This window comes from Ovis canadensis, chromosome 2 (genome assembly GCF_042477335.2).
Source record: "Ovis canadensis isolate MfBH-ARS-UI-01 breed Bighorn chromosome 2, ARS-UI_OviCan_v2, whole genome shotgun sequence".
NCBI classification, from domain to species: Eukaryota; Metazoa; Chordata; class Mammalia; order Artiodactyla; family Bovidae; genus Ovis; species Ovis canadensis.
Window position 1 is genome coordinate 9,771,540 of NC_091246.1, and position 19,763 is coordinate 9,791,302.

The 19,763-nt window shown below is 50.5% G+C and overlaps 1 protein-coding gene across 40 annotated transcripts in view; it reads right to left on the reverse strand.

Moving 5' to 3' along the window:
* The window catches only part of ZNF618 (zinc finger protein 618), a 203,978-nt gene that overhangs the window by 17,826 nt on the left and 166,389 nt on the right, over positions 1 to 19,763 (reverse strand). For 10 of the 40 annotated variants that reach the window (XM_069575319.1, XM_069575310.1, XM_069575335.1 and 7 more), the window contains 4 exons: positions 11,521 to 11,760; positions 7,690 to 7,770; positions 5,589 to 5,633; positions 4,605 to 4,682 (listed from right to left, as the gene is read on the reverse strand). In XM_069575319.1, coding sequence (XP_069431420.1) covers positions 4,605 to 4,682; positions 5,589 to 5,633; positions 7,690 to 7,770; positions 11,521 to 11,760 — 444 coding nt within the window. Of the gene's footprint in view, positions 1 to 4,604; positions 4,683 to 5,588; positions 5,634 to 7,689; positions 7,774 to 11,520; positions 11,761 to 19,763 lie in introns of all 40 variants that reach the window. The other 30 variants (XM_069575317.1, XM_069575309.1, XM_069575334.1 and 27 more) reach the window with 5 other exon arrangements.

The window sequence follows — 19,763 nt, forward strand, 5'->3', positions numbered from 1 at the left end:
CAGAAGTTCACTGTGGCCATTCCCACATCCTACCACTCTGAGGTGCCAATATATTTGCCTCCTAGGAAAGTGCCCAGGCCATACTTAGCTGAAAAGAGGCTAGAAGGGATGACCTCTGAGAGGCTTCCCCCATCCCTAATCCTCCACCCCAACCACCCTGCTGAAGAGGGCACCTGCCTGTTGAGTTCACGAGAGGGTCAGAATCATAGTCTGATTCAGTGGTTGCAGCACCTTGGGCAAGTTACTTAGTCACTTTATTTTATAATTCACACATTCTATGAAAAGAACAAAAAAAATAAACAACATAGCAATAGCATACTAAAACGAGCTGCATAATGCTCACTTCTAAACACAAACAAGCAATACAGCACTGCAAGTTGGAAAAATTTTAAAAATCAGAGCATTTCCCCTTCTGATAGCAGTTGAGGGAATGACCTATTGCATTCTGGAGGCAAAACATTATGGGAATAGCTTATGCTTATTAAATATTGTATCATTATTTAAATCATTAACTGTTGGACATGGCTAACAATTTTCTTATTGATAAATTGTGCTTTTTTTTTTTTTTTTTTTTGCAGTGCTGAACAGCATGGGGGATCTTAGTTCCCAAATCAGGGATCAAACTTGCATCCTCAGAAGTGGAATTATGGATTCTAAACCACTTGGCCACTAGGCAAGTCCCTGATAAATATTTTTTAATTGATACTTTCCTGCCCACAATATGCGCTTCTATCTTCTATAAAGGAGAGCTAACTGGAACACTTAACTCAGAGGGACTTCTGAAGATCAAATGAGCTAATATGTAAGAACTCAAATGATGTTAGGGATTAATGAGTCATGCAACTCTGGGCCAGCGATTATGTTCTCTGAGCCTCAGTCTCCTCATCTGTATAATGGGGATGATAATGCTAGCCAGCTTACTGAGGAGCCTGGATGCTATAACCAGGCCCAACACACAGTAATTGCTCGCTAAGTGTTAGCTACCTTCAGTATCACTGCTGACAAACCCTGCTCCTAAACTGTCACCAGGGACCAGGCAGGTTTTCCTACCACACAGAAAGGAAGTTTATTAGCGGGAATTACTCTATGCCATTCAGCAGCCTCTTAATGAGATTGGTGTTATTCAAGGTTGATCCCCCTTATCAGCAGCACTGTGAACTGCACAGATCATGATGCTTAATTTCTCTCTATGGAGTCAATCCTTTAATCCCGACTCAGCCTGGCTGGGCTTCAGCCTGGCTTTGCACTGGATTGCTGGCAAGGCATTCTCTGCTGGCACTGAACCAGAACAAAGCAGCCCAAAGCTCTTCTTGGGGAAAACACGTTGGGATGCCTGGGGGAGGCGGGGCCCCACAGGCGCATCCTTGATTTGCATGTTAATGGCCTCCGCCCAACTGCCTGAGGGTCAGAGAAGCCCTGGCACCCAGACTCTTCCCTAATTAGAGCTCAGCTTCCAGAGGTGGCGGGCTTCCCAGGTGGCTTAGCGGTAAAGAATCCGCCGACAGTGCAAGAGATGCAGGAGACGCAGGTTCAATCCCTGATTAGGGCTGATCCCCAGGAGGACGAAGTGGGAGCCCACTCATGGACAGAGGAGCCTGGCGGGCTATAACACAAAGCGTCACAAACAGTCAGACAGGACTGAGTGACTAAGCACATTCCAGAGGTGGCAGCGGGGCAGAGGGCCTCAGGGGAGGAGTGAGCAGGGGCTGGGTCATGGGGGTCTCGAGCCCAAGGGACCCAAATGCTGTGCTCAGGCAGGGGTCCCCAGCAGCCTTCCAATTTTGGCCACTGGTTGCCCAGGGTCAAGTCTAAACGCTGTGAAGGCCCTCCCTGCTGCAGGATGGCTGATGGCAAAGGCAAGCTGGAGGTGAGAGACATGCGGAGATGGAACCTTGGTGTGAAGAGGGAAGCTGAGATCTGTGAGCCCTTCTTTTAGAGATGGAGTCTCAAGAGAGGAGGACAAAGTCTCCTGCTCGGTACGTGGTATGGAGACCCTTGGGTTAGAGAGAACTGGAACTCACGTCATGGAAGCCAGTCCTGCTTTGCACTGATTTGATGACTACAATAGAAATAAATGAGATCTTCCCTGTAGCTCAGATGGTAAAGAATCTGCCTGCAACACAGGAGACCTGGGTTCGATCCCTGGGTCAGGAAGATCCTCTGGAGAAGGGACTGGCAATCCACTCCAGATTCTTGCCTGGAGAATCCCATGGATAGAGGAGCCTGAAGAGCTACAGTTCGTGGGGTCGCAAACAGTCGGACACGACTAGGCGACTAACCCATCAACACCCATAGAAATAAATAATCTCCCCTCTCCACCTAAAATCATACGAATTGGTACCTAGTGTATAGCAGATGTGACCCCACGGACTGTAGCCTATCAGGCTCCTCCCTCCATGGGATTCTCCAGGCAAGAGTACTGGAGTGGGTTACCATTTCCTTCTCCAGGGGATCTTTCTGACCCAGGGATTGAACCCGGGTCTCCCGCGTTCCACGCAGATGCTTTAACCTCTGAGCCACCAGGGAAGCCCATAGCAGATGCTAGATGCTCTGAAAAGAGATCTAACCAGCCCATCCTAAAAGAAACAAGTCCTGAATATTCATTAGAAGGACTGACGTTGAAGTTGAAACTCCAATACTTTGGCCACCTGATGTGAAGAGCTGACTCATTTGAAAAAGACCCTGATGCTGGGAAAGGTTGAAGGCGGGAGGAGAAGTGGACGACAGAGGATGAGATGGTTGGATGGCATCACTGACTCAATGGGCATGAGTTTGAGTAAACTCCGGGAGTTGGTGATGGACAGGGAGGCCTGGCGTGCTTCGGTTCATGGGGTCGCAGAGTTGGACACGACTGAGCTACTGAACTGAACTGAACCATATAGCAGGTACCCAACAAATATATGCTGAGTAAGTGAACAAATGAAGAGAGGTCACACTGACAGGACAGTGCCTGTCTAAAGAGCATCTAGCCCTGTAACACTGCGCTAGTCAGGCCCAGCCTGGAAGATGATACGGAAGATTTATAAACCTAAGCGAGACGAGCGTGTGTGCTAAGTCGTGTCAGACTCTTTGCAACCCTGCAGACTGTGGCCCACTAGGCTCCCCTGTCCACGGGGATTTTCCAGGCAAGGATACTGGAGTGGGTTGCCATGCCCTCCTCCAGGGGATCTTCCCAGCCCAGGGATCGAACTTGTGTCTCCTCCGTCTCCTGAACTGGCAGGCGGGTTCTTTACCACTAGCAGGTTCTCCTCCCACTTTCCCACTCAGGGAAGCCCTAAGAGAGACAATAACTAACAATAACAGCGACAGAAGATATAACAGCAGCTTAAAAACACCGCATCTCTACGTCGTACCTTTTTCCTGGTCAGCTTCTATTTGGCCTATACTGAACCACCACCAGGTGCTTTTCTCACATCACCTCCCGTGACCCTGAAGGAGGGGTGGTGGGGTCAGCGAGCTGCTTCCCTCACATTCCCGTTTCCCTCCGCGGAGTGTCGGGCTGCCCCTGAGCAGCTTCCCACAATTCCCCTGGAACTGGAGCATCTGTGTGTCATTTGTGATCTAAAGGATAAAGAGGCAAGGGTGCCCCCTCTCTGCCCGCCAGTCAGAAAAAGAGGACTCCGTGACCCAGAGGAGGATGGAGACATACAAAGGAAGGAGTCTGGGTCCCCGAGTGGCCACGTGGAAGGTCACCTGCATCAGGCTGTGCTAGGGCTGAGATAGTAAGTGGTTATATCAAACCATGGAGAATTTGGGACTTACCTGTTAGTGTCTCCCTGACTAGATCAAAACTCAGTGCTACTATGATAAAAACCTAAAATTGGAGGCTGGATGGTCTAGTGAGGGAGCTGACACTGTAAGCTGGGCAGATGGAGAAACAGCTGATAAACAGATTGTCCAGATAGCAGACTCCTAGCTTTGCCACTGAAGTGAAAGTAAAAGTTGATCAGCCATGTCCGACTCTTTGCAACCCCATGGACTGTATCAGACAAGAGTATTGGAGAGAATTGCCATTTCCTTCTCCAGGGGATCTTCCCGACCCAGGGATTGAACCTAGGTCTCCTGCATTGCAGGCAGATTCTTTACCTCTATAGCAGCGGTTCTCAAAGCATGGCTCCTGGACAAGCCAGGGGTGTGTGGCGTGAGGGCCTGTCAATAATGCAAGTCCGGGCCCCACCTTAGACCCATGAGTCTGAAGTTTAGGGAGGAGCCTAGAAACCCGTGCTTCCACCAGCCCTCCTAGTGACTGAGGCAGCCTCAGGTTTGACGACAGCTGCTTCGTGCGACAGGGTTTTCCCCTGAAAGAGACAGGGTTCACCCCAGGCTGCTCTGGGCTGAGCTTCTCCACTGCCCTCCCCACCTCCGCTCCCCTGGACCTCAAACCACACACCTCCACATCTCTGTCCTGTTCATCGCCTATGCAGGCTCCAGGCAGAAGCCACAGCTTCTGGAAGCTTCTTCAGCTCCACACTACCCTGGGTTACAAAGGACTGACCGGGGCTCCCAGGTCCTGTGACTGTCACCTGGGGGCGTGGCCCCAGGCTGGCCCTGCCCCTTGCAGGATCTGGGAGGAAGGGAGGGGATGGGGGCCGCACGGTCCTTACCCGCATGAGACTGCATGTGCTCCAGCAGGTTGTTGTAGAACTGGAACTGGATCCCACAGGCGCCGCACGTGTAGGGCTCTGCGGGGAGAAACAGAGCGGCTGTCTGAAGGGCTGCACGAACCCCAGCGCCTTTCTGCGGGGCCGTGGGCAGCTCTGGAGCTGGGCACCCAGACACACAGGGGGCGGTGCCCTCGGGGCTTCCCTGGCACTAGCTAGTGGGGGAGAGGCTGGGGAGGAAGGAGCGATGGAGAGAGGAAGATGGCAGGTAACAGACCATCGGGTGCAGCCACAGGGCATTTATCGAGGGCTCACTGTGTGCCAGGCACTGTTCTGGGCGTTGGGGACGACACAGGGCAGAGACCGCATCTTCTCGGTTCCACAGCCGACCTCTCTCTCTCGGCTGGGGGAGGCACACAGATGGCTCAGTCTGCTGAGCGGACGACCGGATAAAGGTATGAATGAACCAAAGACAAGATGATGGACGTGGAGGGAAGGACAGAGGAGGGAAGGGACGAGATAAAGGGTGAGAAGCAGAGAAACAGTGAAAAGCCAGAGAAGCAGGCATGAGACAGGGAAGAGGAGGGGAGAGGGCGGGACGGTGGGAATGATGAGTGCGTATAAAAACAGGAGCTCGTGTGCAGGGCCTGTTATCTTTTCATCTCTGCGTGCCGGGCACCGGGGCGCGGAAGGAAGAGAGAAGAGAGCAAAGACAAGTAAGGCAAAGAGCAGGAGGACGGTGGAGGTGGGGCTCGAGAACGGCGTTGTGGGGCCAGCCCCGTGGGCAGGAAGGGGAGGCCTTGTTTCTGCAGGGCTGGGGGTGGCAGAGGCAGGCTGTCCACACTCCTCCACCCACCTGGGCTGGGCCGCCCCCTGCTTCCACCAGCTGCTGGGTCTGCCTGGGAGGGGTCCGGAGTGTGTGGCGGGCTGAGTTCACTCCCTGCCCTGTCTGGCCCTCTCCAGCCCCCCGACGGGACCCTCACTTACTCTGTAGGAGAGGGAAAGGGTTGGAAATCAGGGGACTTGCAGTTTCTGCAAAAGAGAAACAGTTTAGCTAAGTCTCTTCCAGCTCTGGTGCTCGGGGCTGACTGTCACGATTTCTGGTCTTGGGCAGCACTGGGCCAGATGGGCTCTCAGAGAAGGGGGAGGCGGGCTTCTGGGGTGGGACTGGGCATGGGCAGGGCGAGATCGGGCAGGGCCATCCTTCCAGGACAGCTCTCACCCAGGGAGCCCAAAACACCATGAGGAAACACCCACATGAGGCTGCCCGTCTCAGGACAGGGAGCTGGGGCGGCTGCTAGGTCTGGGAACCCGGGGTGGACGTGTTTGATACCAAACACCAGGGCAGCCAAGGGAGTGCCGAGCTTTCCCTTCGTGTGTCTCCATCCTGCCATCTGTCTGCTGGCAGCTCCCCATGCCTCTCTGTATCGTCAGGTGAGCCTCACGGGCAGGGGACAGCAGAATGGGGCAGACAGACTATCCCAGGGAATCCTGGCTTCACCACTTACAAGCTAGGGGCCCGGGGCGACAATCGATCTCTCCTGAGCCTCGATTTCCTCATCCGAGAAGCAGGGATAACAGTAACACTGACCCTCGCTGGCTGTGTGGCAAGGGTGGAAACAGGTGAGACACATACAGCTCTGAACAGGTGCCAGGCACACAGTAAGCGCTCAGTAAACGGTGGCTGCCAGCAGGAGCGTCCCAATTCTGAACATGGACTCTGATTGAAGGAGAGGCAGCGGCTATAGCCTGGCTGGCTGACAGCAAAGGCTCGCAGGAGACTGGGGTTTTGGTCCCGGCTCTGCTGCTCATCCCTGTAAGGCCTGGACCAGTCACTCCATCTCTTTAAGGCCCACCTTTCGGACAGGCATTACAGTTTTCAGAAGGATGAAGCAGTTTGGAACAGCTGATATTCTAATTTAAAGGACTGCGTCCACATTCTCGGGGCTCCCAAGGCACACCTCACTGCCTGCCTCGGGCACTGACTCATGAAATCTCTTGGTTTACTTAACCCCCCGCCACACACCCCCAAACAGCCTACCATGTGGATGTGTATCTCTGCAGGGACCCCACTGAATGATCCCCCACCACAGGGACGTGTGTGCTATTTCCACTCTACAGCAGAGGAGAAACGAGGGGCGAGCTCAAGCCACCAGCTTGTTGATGGTGGAGCTGGGGTCAAGCCTCAGCTGGAGCTCTAGTAACTGTGAGGAAGACTTCATGTGCAGGCCTGGGCTCCTGTGTCTTTCATAAAGCCCCTGACTCACGGTCAAGTCGCGTTCATCACTTGTCCACACCCAGCCAGGGCTCAGAAGGGCCTGTGCTCAGCTGAACACAGGCCAATAACTAATCTGGGGAGTGAAAACTTTGAGCAAGAAAGGGAGCGATGCCTTACCTTAGTGTAAAGGAAGTATCAGAATAGAATCCTTTTCATACTCTGCCTTGGCTGGCACTGTGCAGACCAGCCTGCTGTGCCTTTTTCGGACAGAAGCTGATTGTGATCGCTCATGGCTCCGCCAGGCTGGCCCCAGGTCTGTCTGGGGACAGTGGCCTTACGGTCGCTCGGTTCTAAGGTGCTAAGGCTCTGTCAGGGTCTGGCAAGAGGCAGCCACCAGGGGGCGCCAAAACACCACCAGGAACCTCGAGCACACCTACTTGGCTGGTGAGGGCTAGAAGGGAACCTTTGCATGGTCCCAGGTCCAGAGGGACCAGAACATGGGGCCTCTGGCTCTTAGGCCACAGCCTGTCTACTGCACCCACTTTGCTTCTCCTAGGGAAAAAGTGGCTGCAACGCTCACCCTATAAACACAGCAATGGCTCAGAGGGGGCCATCCGAGTCAATATGTCACAGGCTGTGGAGACAGGGGAGTTTCTCTCTCCACGGAAAGACAAAGAGGGGCCATAGTCCCCAAGATGCTCCTGGGACCTAGAGGGACGTGCCTGGAAGAAAGGGACCCTCCACTTCTGCCTGACCCTGGCCGCCTATTTCTCTGCCCCCTGCCTCCTCCCAACACCCTAGCCCAGCACAGATCGCAAAGACTCCAGAGCTCAGGACGGCGGTCCCAGGGCACACCGCTCACCAACTCACCGCTGGAGTTTTGGGAACTGCTATTCGTCTCTTCAAAGTGGTTTTGTGCTTTGCCTTCTACCCTCCGACTGAAAGCGCTTTCTGCTGGGTGGGGGAGGGGAGAGAGCAAGAAAAAAAAAAACCACAGTGACTGGTCAGTACCAGGTCCAGAGAAGGGGCATGCCAGAGAGGGGGCGGCTGGGAAGCCAGGGATGTGGGACCTGCCCCAGCCCCTGGGCTGGGTGAGTGCCTGAGGCCTTATGCTTGGGAACCAGCACAGTGAGGGGCTTTAGAACCCCAAACCACATACTTCCAGCTTCTCAGGCTCACCTGAATTGCCTGACACTGCCTCGGAACCCCAGGAGACCCCCCAGTAGTGCCCAGGGTGGGTGGAGGTCCAGGCACCGTGGGGTGTATGTGGGATGTAGGCACACACACGAGGTAACGCTGATGGAGCAGATGGCGAATGGGCCAGGGTCTCCCGTCTCTGGCCGCTGGGGAGTCACAGGTGACATCTAAGTGATGTGGACCCACCAGAGAGCGGGGAGGGTGGCAGACTGCTTTCTGGCGGTGGCTCAGGCAGAGCAGGAGGGCCCGATGGCTGTTGGGGGCCCTGGGTGGCAGAGGAGTCGTGACAGGCAGAGCCGGGGCAGCTCCAAACCGGGGAGGCCAGCGACCAGGTGAGGCCTGTCTGATCAGGGTTCACCCAGGAAAGGGACTGGCTTCCCGACTGATTTCTGGGGTGTCCCCACGGACAAGGGGCGCCTTCCTGGAAGGCTCCCGTAACTCCCTGTGAATGCTGGAGTCAAGAGAGGGCCCAACCAGGTGGCGAACAGCAACTCACACCCATCCCCCACCCGCAGGAGGCACCGAATCGGGGCACATCGGGGATGCTGGAGGCGCCAGGGGGCACAGGCTTCTGGGAGCAAGTCAGTTTGGGACAAGCATCTGACCAACAACTCGGGTGAGGACAGCAAAGGCTCTGAGAAGTTCGACTGGAGAGAGACCCGTCTAGCTCTGTCTAACCCAACCTTCTCAAACATAATTGGCAACTGAAGCCCATTTAAAAAAAATGAGGGACCTTCCTGGTGGTCTAATTGCTAGGAGTCTTTGCTTCCAATGCAGGGAGCATGGGTTCAACCCCTGGTCGGGGAACTAAGATCCCATATGCAGCCAAAAAAAATAAATAAATAAAGGAAAAAAGTAGAAATAAGAGATTTCTTAGTATCTCTCAAAAATGGTGATCCTGGGAACCCACTTTGGGAAGTGTCATTGTCCCCAGGCTGCCCGATACCAGGAAGGCAAGTGCTCAGACTGTCGGAGGCCAGTGTTCCAGACAAGCACTGGGGTGATGGGAAAGAAAGCCAGAGATGGCTCCTACAGGCCCCGCTCAATTCCCCTGTGCCTGACCCTGACAATGCCCTCTGATGCAGCTTCCTTTTTGCAGAGGCTGTCAAGAACATCATAGGCAAGACCCTCTCTTCCAAATGTGTCTGTAAAATGCCTGGGCTGAGAGCTACACACCTGCCCGCTTCAAGATACCATCTGTAAACTGGCAAAGAAAGCCCCTCAATTCTTTAGGGAAAAGGGGAGGGACTCTTATTTATGAAGCACCTGCTATGAGCCACATGCTCTATGTTCATGGTCCCCCTTCACTCCCCAAGAGCTCGGTGAGATCCACGTTGTCACTCCCATTTTACAGGTGAGAACCCAGAGAAAGTGAGGCTGTCAATTTCCTGGGGCTACGTTCCTAACCCCTGACAATGGCAGAATAAGGAGATTTCATTTCTGGGACAGAGCCTTCCTCTTTAAAAAGGTCTGGGCCAGGGGAGTGACTCCTTTCTCCACCTTCTCATGTATGCAGGGAATGGTTACCCATCTGTGGAGGATTTTTATGCAGTCTGACCAATATATTGGTAGAATTTAGCACAACTGAGGTTACAAACTATTATAATCAATCTCCTATGACTCAGCTGGTAATGCAGATTTTGATCAGCTATTCCTGCTATAGGTACCTCTGCCTGGAAACCACTGAGTGCCTTTGCAGGGGACATCCCCACGCAGGTACACACACATGCATGGGAGGGGCCGCCTGTCTTGTTCTAGCATGAGAGTTGCAGTGGTCACTTTTAGCTTCAACATGCTGGGCTGTAGCTCATGTCCTGTGCAGCTGGTAACCCAGGTGTGACACCCACCGCAAGTCTTGTATGTCACGTAAAGGCAGCCAGAGGCAAGCCCCACGGCTCGCTGGAAGCTTCTATAGTGACACTGGGTTCCAAGAGCTGCCACAAACCACACAAACCCTATAGGCAGTTCTCTGGAGAAATTGCAGGTACAAAAACTCCCAGCCACAAGGTCAAGAGTAAAAGCAAGATATGAAAGCCATGATCCTTAGCTGAGCTGGTATCTACCACTAGTAAGTCTGTGATGACCAGCCTGTTTAACTCATTTATGACTACTGCTGTCAAACCCCAGCTCTTCTCTACACAGTACCTGAAAACCTTCAGGCTGATTACTTACTCTCCTTTAGGGAGATGTAAGCACATAAGCATAGCTTCAAAATTTGCTGGTGGGGGGGGTGGGGCGACTCCCCAGGTGGCACTAGTGGTAAAGAACCTGCCTGGAAGTGTGGAGATGTACATTTTTAAGAACCACATCCTTGCTCCTGATTAGCCCTCTGAACCAGAATAAAGCAGCACAGCTCATTCCTTGGCTGTCTCCAGTTCAGCCTCCTGACTCATGTAAGCGAGTTCTCCATTTACTTGCTTGTACATTTCAGGGGTGACTTTGGGCCTCCTGAAGACACCTGAAAGGCCCGTAGTCCCAGGAGGACTATGTCACCACTCCACCCTACATCCCACATATCTAGGCAGGCGGCCCAAGGCTCCTTCCATCCAGGCATCAATCAGGATTCTCGGTTAGCTGGTTCTCAGCACACAGTGTGTCTCCGCAGTTTTCCCTGATGACTGCTAAGAAATGGTTGGGGTGCGCCATTCACTGCCTGCTCACCCTTCTGCAATCTGGGCCCTTCCTGCATAGACTCAGACAATACCAGAGCAGACATCCATTGGCTTCCTGTGAGGCTATGGTTCGGAGAGGGGTTTCACGAGTAGTACCCGGTAGAGAGAGAGGCCAGGAGAACAGAGCTCCCGGTCAACCGCTTTTCCTCACGCAGAACAGTTCTTCAGAGAAATGAGTCTTTCGACTGGGTTTTCTGAAAGATGGGGGAGGAGGTGCAAACTCATGCCAGGGGGTTCCAGGCAGGTGACGTAAATGGATGAACTGGGTGGGATGCGAGACAGACAACAGCGTGATCACAATGAGAAATGGTGCCTGCCGCGTGGCCACTGTGCTGGGGAGGCGGGAGGGAGCAGTGGGGACTGTGGAAAACTGGAGAGCATGCGCTCTGTGACTCAGCCTCAAGGCAATTGGCTGCCCTGCAGGAAAGTGAGCCCGGGACTGCCAGATCTGACTTTTCCATGTCAGCGAGAAGTCAAGTTTCACAAGAACACCTAACGTTCAAACGTTAGCAAATAATTAAAAAAAATTTAAAACCTTGTAGGCCATAACTTATGAAAAAACACTCTCCTGCTTAAAAAAATTAGTCTGCAAACCATCTTGTACAACCCTCTGACTTAGGGTAAGGAAACCCAGACTCAGAGAGGCTAGATGGCTCGTTAGAATCACAGAGCCAGCAGGAGGCAGAGCAGGGACCCAGATCCGTCCCAGAGAGCCACGGGCCCTCCACCCTCGCTCTTGCAAGGGAACAATGACCGCAGGCACAGCTGTGGCAGGCCAGGAAAGAGGAGCAGGGAGCAGAAGGAACATGAAGGAAACAGAGGCCGTTGGTACCTGCGGTTGCCTTGCTTGCTGGAGATCCCGAGTTTGGAGTGCGGAACGTCTGGGTTTGGGTGGCTGGAGGGGTGCGGTGTAAGAGGGTGGAGCATCGGACCACGGAGGCCGGAGCCTTTTTCCCCGACTGGTTCGTCTGGGTCTTCGCTGCCACGAAGCGTGGAGACGGGGAGACCTCTGGATGCGAACACTCAGAGCCTGTGTCTGGATCGTCCGGTGGCTCCCACCCGGGGGCGGTACCTGAGAGGGTCACGCTCTCAGTTGCCGAGGACCCTTGGAGCTGGGCCACAGACACCTACGTTTGAGGGTCGAAACGCCTCTCTGGCTACCACCTGGAGCTCAAAGAAAGTCTGAGAGTCTAGAACCTTCTCTGGCTTCTCCCTGAGTGAAACCTGATCTCCAGCTCACACTCACCATTACCTGGAGGCCACTGACCAGTCCACAGGGTGGGTCACCCATAACCCTTGAACAGTCCAGGCTCTGAGTGTCTAAGAACTCACCCTGGGACCCATGCTTGGGACATGGATGAGTCAACCCAGGGTCAAATGCACTTTCTAAAACATAGGTCCCTAAGCCTCTTTTCTTCCTAAGGCAGGCTGGCTCAGAAGACAAAGCAGACAACAGGGAGGCAGGGGTTAGCAGGGCCGGTCGGCTGGGGCAGGGCGGGGCGGGGCTCGGGGAAGGGACGAGCAGGGGGTGGCTGTCCCCCGTGGCCTCAGGGGAAGGGGCTGGTGGTGCTCCTGGACACTGCCTGGGGCGGGTGCTCTCAGGGGACAGCGCTCAACCCGACGACCGATGCCTAAGTAAGTGCAACAGCTCCTTGGCGGTGTCAAGGGCAGCTTGTGTCACCGATGCCCAGATCCCCTATCTCCCTGGCCTGCATCCTCTGCAGAAGCTGGGCTTACTGAGAGCAGGGGTGTGTGTGGGGGTCCTGATCCTCAGGTGGTCTCCAGCTCTGGCGGTCTCAGGTGGCAGCAGTCTGCCTCCTTCACATGGTCCAGAGACATGGTTACTAGTGCTGGCAAGCCACGATCGCGACCACAGTGCCACCTTCAAACCAAGAGGGGAGGCAGTGGCTTTGGTCCCTGCAACTCTCTGCTGAGGGTGAGAGTGGATCAGATGGCTAGAGAAGGGACCTCTCTGGTACTGACAGAGTCAGTCAAGCTCTGGGGCTCACAGGACCCAGAGCAGTGGAAACATCTTGAGGGCACCATCTTGCCACAGAGCCTGGCTGGGACCTGAGAAGGACCCTGCCCTGTAGCCTGCCAAGGCCTCCTTACCCCTGCTCCCAGGGCAGCGCCTATCCTGGGCACAGCTGCTGTGCTTGCCACTTTCACTGCCAAAGAGCAAATGGGCGTGCTCTGTTCCTCCACTTCTGCCCATCCCTGGCCGAAGGGGAAGCGCAGGCCCGGAGAAGCAGGAGGCAGGGCTGGGTTCAAGGTCGCACAGGCCCTGAGGTGGGCTCACAGGACTCAGGCTGCCCCCCGTCCCTTTGAGGAGTCACTGCCTTCCCACCACAGCAGTGGCCAGATGCCAAGAGCTGTGGGTGCAGAGTCCTTCAGTCATGACCCCTAAGCAAGAACTCATCTGCCCCCCTGAACTTGGAAAGAAACCCCCCACGCTCAGACTGCAGAGAACACGGTTGTCCTCCACTACTCTCTCCCCAAGTCCCTGCCCCACGTTCTGGATTCTTACTTTCTCAATCAGGACCTGGAAAGGGGCAAGTGGGGAAGGATACCTACATAGGTCCTCTCTTTCCCTCTCCTTTCCTTCCAGAGAAAAGGAACTTGAAGGCCCTGAATCCAACCAGAAGGCGGCTCATCTCACACTTTCCAATTTTCTTTTTTTTTTTGGCCATGGAATAAATCTACACACCAAAGCTTGAGGGAGATGTCCAGTGTCCCATCTCTGATTTCTCCCCCATCTCCCTGAAGCACAGTTTGGGGACCACAACTCGTGATTCGCTGTAATGGAACCAGCACTGAGTGTGCTGTGAGCCCAGCCCGCCTCTAAATTCCAGGTCAGTCATCTCTGGCCTCCATGGTCTTGGCCTCAGTTTCCCCAACTCAACTCTGTCGATAAAAGCGGGACACCCATTTCTGCATTACCGACCTCATGGGGGTTTTACAGGAATCCACACAAGTCACAGAAGCACCTTGAATAAACTATTCTTCAAATGTAAATAGGTACTAATGGTATTTTTTTAGGATTAAAGAAATCAAGGCCCAGAATGGTTAATAAGTCTACGGCCACATAGAAAGTCACGGCCAGGATGGGATGGGGCCCAATGCTGCCAGCTTCCCACAGAAGCCTTTGTGCAAGACCACGTGGTCCCCTTAGGCACTAACACATACTCTGGGCACCTTTGCGCAAGGGACAGAGAATTCTTGAGCAAAGAGCAGAGCACACTGCTTCCTCTCTCCGGCCTCATCTCCAAACGCAAAATGGTTTCTAGGAGACCCTCTGGATCGGATCTCACGGTCTTCGATCCTGCTGTCAAAATCCTGGCATCCATGCATGAGCGTCCCTGCTTCCCTGTGGCAGGGAGCTCAGGACACCCAGAAACACTTGCTACAATGAACCCTAGGGCAACACCTGCTTGCTTTGGCCTGGGGCCTGCCCACCTCCTGCCCCCTCAATCTTCCAAGCTTCATGGCCTTTGCTCATGCCGTTCCCTGTGCCTAGAATGTTCTTCCCTCATTTCTGCCTGGATCACTACTTCAGGTCCTACATAGCTCCACCTAAACATCACTTCTGTCGGAAGCCCTCCCTGATGCCCTACTTGGTCATGTATCTTTCAGTCCCCTCTCCTTTGGTGTGATCTTTCAACCAATGTCTTTTTCCCCATTATCCTGTATGTTCTGTGAGGGAGGGACTCTGCCAGTTTGGCCCAACCAGGGCTCATTCCCTGACGTGCAGGAAGTGCCCAAAAGACACACAGGAAGTGCCAAAATAAGAGATTTGAACAACATTATTAACCAACTTAACCTAATTGACACTATACTCAGGGGACACTCTTCCCAACTCACTTTATGAGGCCAGCATTACTCTAAAACCCAATCTAGACAACGACATTACAAGAATGATAAGATGAGATGGTTGGATGGCATCACCGACTCAATGGACATGAGTTTGAGCAAGCTCTGGGAGTTGGTGATGGACAGGGAAGCCCAGCGTGCTGCAGTCCACAGGGTCACAGTTGGACATGACTGAGATACTGCACTGAACTGATTACAAGAAAAGTAAAAACACTGCTGGTTGAAACGCCAAAATGGCATAGTGTCTGACTGTTTCTTAAAAATTAAACAGACACATATCATATGATCCAGACTAGGTACTTATACAAGAGAAATGAAAGCATTTGTCCATAGTAAGACACATTCACAGCAGCTTTAATTATATTAGCTCCAAACTGGAAACAAGCTAAGTGTCAATCCATAAGTAAACAGATGAAGGAAATGTGGTCTCCGTATGTAGACAATGGAGCACTACTATTCCTCAATCAAAAGGGATGAACTACTGACACATTTAAATATGGATGAATCTTTTAAACAAAAGAAGCCAGACCCCACCGCACGTAGTAGATAAGGTTCCATATTTGCAAGATTCTAGAAAATGTTATGGGCCTTCTTCCCTGGTGGCTCTGCGGGTAAAAGCATCTGCCTGCAATGCAGGAGACGTGAGAGGCAAGGGGTCGGGAAGATCCCCTGGAAGGAACTGGCAACCACTCCAGTATTCTTGCCTGGAAAAATTCCATGGACAGGCAATACCCACGGGGTTGCAAGAGTTGGACACGACTGAGTGACTAAACCACCACCGCAGAACATGCATGAACTAATGTGTAGTAACAGGAAGCGGAGCAGCGCTCGCCCAGAAAGAGAGGAGAGTGAGTGAGGGATCATAAAGGGCATGAGGAAACTTCTGGGGGTGATGGGCATGTCCACTATCTTGATTGTGGTGATGGTTTCACGGATGCATACACAGGACTAATTATTTACTTTAAATAAGGTACTTTATTGGATGATGACATATTAATACTTCTGGTATCTTAAAAACACCAGAAATATTTATTTTCTTGATTATGACCATGATTAATGGACCAATGACTGAATCTGGGGCACCCTCCTAACCCTAGGACTGCAGTTTCCCACTGTTGAAGGGTCAGTTTTGGAAATGATATTAAAAGCCCAGGTAAAACCCTAGGGAATTTTAGACAGAAGTAATCAGAAAACACATGCTTGATAACAGATTAACTCCATAAACTACCCTAGGTCTCAAAGTAATTTAGACGCCTTTCCAAGAAAAAGAAGCTTAAAAAAAGAAGTCATTCTTCTGGAGAAGAATCATTCCAATTCTGTAATGTTTTTTGGTTCATTTTCGGTTTTCTGATAATCAATGTATTTTAATAAAGAACAGGCACGATAACTTAAAAAAAAATCAATCCATGTAATTCACCACATTATCAGAATAAAAGATAAGAATCATAGGATCAGCTCAACAGATGTAGAAAAAACACGTTACACCAATTTATGACAAAAACTTTCATAAACTAGAAATAGAAGGCAACTTTCTCAACAGATAAAGAGGCATCAATGAAAACCTATTTCAGCTAATACAATGCTTAATGATGAAAATGATCAAATTTAATGATGAAAACCTGAACCCTATGATTAGGAACCATCCACTCATTTCATTTATTCAGCATCTAACTGGGAGGTCCTAATCAGCACAATAGGAAAGATAAAAGGAATACAGATTAGAAAAAAGGATATAAAGCAGTCTTTATTAGTAGATGACATGAGTATGTACAAGAAAAATTTCAAGAAATTTACAAAAAAGCTAACGGAACTAATAGGTGAAGTTAACAAAATTGTAGGATACAAATTCAATACATAAAAATTAATTGTTTGTATGTAATAGCAACAAAAACTAAAAATAAAAAAAACACAGTAGCACAGAAAAAAACCGTAGAAAACTTAGATATAATTTAAGGAAATATGTGCAAGACCTCTACTCTGAAAATATAAATTATTGCTAAGAGGAATTTAAACAGACCTAAACCAATGAAGAGACATACTATGTACATGAATTGGAAGATCAAATATTATGAGGTCTATTCTCCCCATCTTTGCCCATAGATTCAGTGTAATCCTAAACAAAATCCAAGATGTAATTTTGTTGTAGCAATTGGCAAGAAGACTAATATTTATATTGCAAGGCAAAGTTCCTTGTTTCTTAAAAATACACAAAGTTGAAAAACTGGAAACGCCTGATTTAAGACTTAGAGTAAATAAGACCATGTTAGCATAAACATAGGCAAACAGCTCAATGGAACAGAAATAAACTCACACTTACTCATGAATTCAACTGATTTTCAGCAAAGGTCCCAATGCTTTGTAATATATAAAGGACAATCTTTTCAACAAATGGTGTTGAAATAACCAGGTATCCATATGGTACAAAGTGAATCTCAAATCACACTTCTCATCATGCACAAAAATTAATTTGAAATGGATCAGAGACTAAAATGCAGAAGTTGATAGTAGAAAGCTTCTAAAATATAATAAAGGAGAATATCTTCACTACCAAGGTAGACAAGGATATCCTGAGTAGAACTGAGAAAACACTAGTAAAAATTTGATAAATTAGATCGTTAAAAATGAAAAACAGCTGCTCATCAAAAGATACTGAATGAAAATCAACAGTCACACCGAAGACTAACAGAAAATGTTCATTTTATATATATATTCAAAGCTTCAGCTTTTCCAGTAGTCATGTATGGATGTTTGAGAGCTGGAACATAAAGAAGGCTGAGAGCCAAAGAATTGATGCTTTTGTACTGTGGTGTTGGAGAAGACTCTTGAGAGTCCCTTGGACTGCAAGGAGATCCAACCAGTCCATTCTAAAGGAGATCAGTCCTGAATGTTCATTGGAAGGACTGATGCTGAAACTGAAACTCCAATACTCTGGCCACCTGATGCAAAGAACTGACTCATTGGAAAAGACCCTGATGCTGGGAAAGATTGAAGGTGGGAGGAGAAGATGACAGAGGATGAGATGGTTGGATGGCATCACTGACCCAATGGACATGAGTTTGAGCAAGTTCCAGGAGATGGTGAAGGGCAGGGAAACCTGGCATGCTGCAGTCCATGGGTCACAGACTCAGACACAACTGAGTGACGGAACAACAAAATACACATACATACATACATATATATATATATATATATATATATATATATATATATATATATGATAAAGAACCTGGATCTAGAATATATAAAGAGCTCCTAGGGACCTCCTTGCTGGTCCAATAGTTAAGACTCCCAGCTTCCAATGCAGGGGGCATGGGTTCAATCCCTCAGGGGAACTAAGATCTCACATGCCATGGAGTGTGTGGCATGGCAAAAAAAAAAAAAGAACTGGCACAATTTAACAATAAAAACAACCCAACCAAAAAAATGGTCAAAAGACTGCAACAGTTCCCAAAGTAAAATACACAAATGGCCAACAAGCAAAGGAAAAAGCGCTCAACATCATTAGTCATCAAGAAAGCACAAATTACCACCACAGTGAAATACCACTACACACTCACAAGACTAGCTCAAATTAAATTGCTTCCTACCACCAAATGTTGGCAAGAATTCGTAGCAAGTGGAACTCCCATTCGTGGCTGGTGGGAGTCTAAGGTGCTATAGTCATCTTGGGAAATGGTTTGTCAGTTTTTAAAAAGGTAAACACGCTCTCCCCTATGACCTGTCAATTCTACTCATTGGAATTTATCCAGGAGAAATGAACACATATGTCCACAGAAAGCCTGGTACAACCATTTCCATAGCAGCTTTATTCGTAATAGTCTAAAGCTGGAAACAACTCAAATGAACAAGCAAATGGCTAAACAAACTGGTATTTTCATGCAACAGAATATTGCTATCAATTAAAAAAAAAAGAAAAAAACTGATATAACAACAACATGTATGAATCTTCTTCCACCCACAGTCAGCCTATGTCCCTCTGGATGCCCTCACCAGGCCCAGGGGCTCTCAAGGCCTGGCCCTGGTTACCCTGGATGAAGCCATCAAGTACAGCCCCCAATTCCACACAAAACCTATGGACATTCAAATCGCTAGATCCAAAGGCCACGGGAGGGCTACTTCTTGGTCAGCTTTAAGAATCAGTCCTCTGTCGCATTCAGCCTAAATCTCTCACTCTGTATTTTAAACACAGATGATCCCAGAGTCTCTAGACTTCAGCAATAAAGAGATGCATTCAACAAACAGATGCAGAAAGACAAAGAGAGTCCACAATGGACAGAACAAAATGAGGAACGGAGAAAGAGAGGACAGCCCTTCAGGAGAGAAGTACCTGGATGTTAGGGGGAAAAGAATCAGGGGACAGATGAGGTACCCGTTCCCATTGTACCACCTGACACGTGATGCAGGAGAACTTCACAGTTACAAGCATGGGCCTGGAGGTCGCTTGTCAGGGCTCAAAGCCAAGTCCTTCTTCCTATTAACTCCATGATCTTATTCAACTTGCTCCAAGAGTCATTTGGGGGAAAGAGAGGAGAAACAGCACTGAAAGTTTCCTCCAAAGGCTGAAACCCAAGCGGCAGGCTGGCTGTGTGACTAACAGCACCGTGAGTGCACTTTGGGTGAGTAACTGTAAGTACACCCTGGAGAGCACGGGTAAGCAGGCGTCCACGGGCAGTGGACCCTTTCCCCGCCCATGGAAAGCAGGGACCTCTGAAGGCTCTGAGTGATGGCGCTCAAGCCACAGCCCTAATGCCTCAGCAGCAGCAACACGAATGGGCAAAATGGATGGGTCAGTGCCCACCAGGCAGAAACTGGGTCCTCCCTCCCCCACTCGCAGGACCTTGCCAGGTAAGCCACACATCCTTAGCATGGGTGTTGGGACATGTTCCTCTAGTTGGGCCACTGCAGACACCCGCCTGAAGGTCTCCATAAGGAAGAGATGACTTGAACCCAGACTCCTGGGCTGAAAAGACCTTGAGAGCTCCCATAGGAGGGAAACTTGAGCCCAGAGAAGGCAAGTGACAGACTCAAAGGTCATGCAGCAGTCAGGGGCCAAGCAAGACAAGAATCTTAGGGAAGCTGGCTCCACCACCTTCAGGGGCTCAGAACATCTCTTCCTGACCACCTGAAGGCCCTGAGCGGGTCACGGGCCTGTACCAATATCAGGGCTCAAGGAGGGTCCCTGTACCAATATCAGGGCTCAAGGAG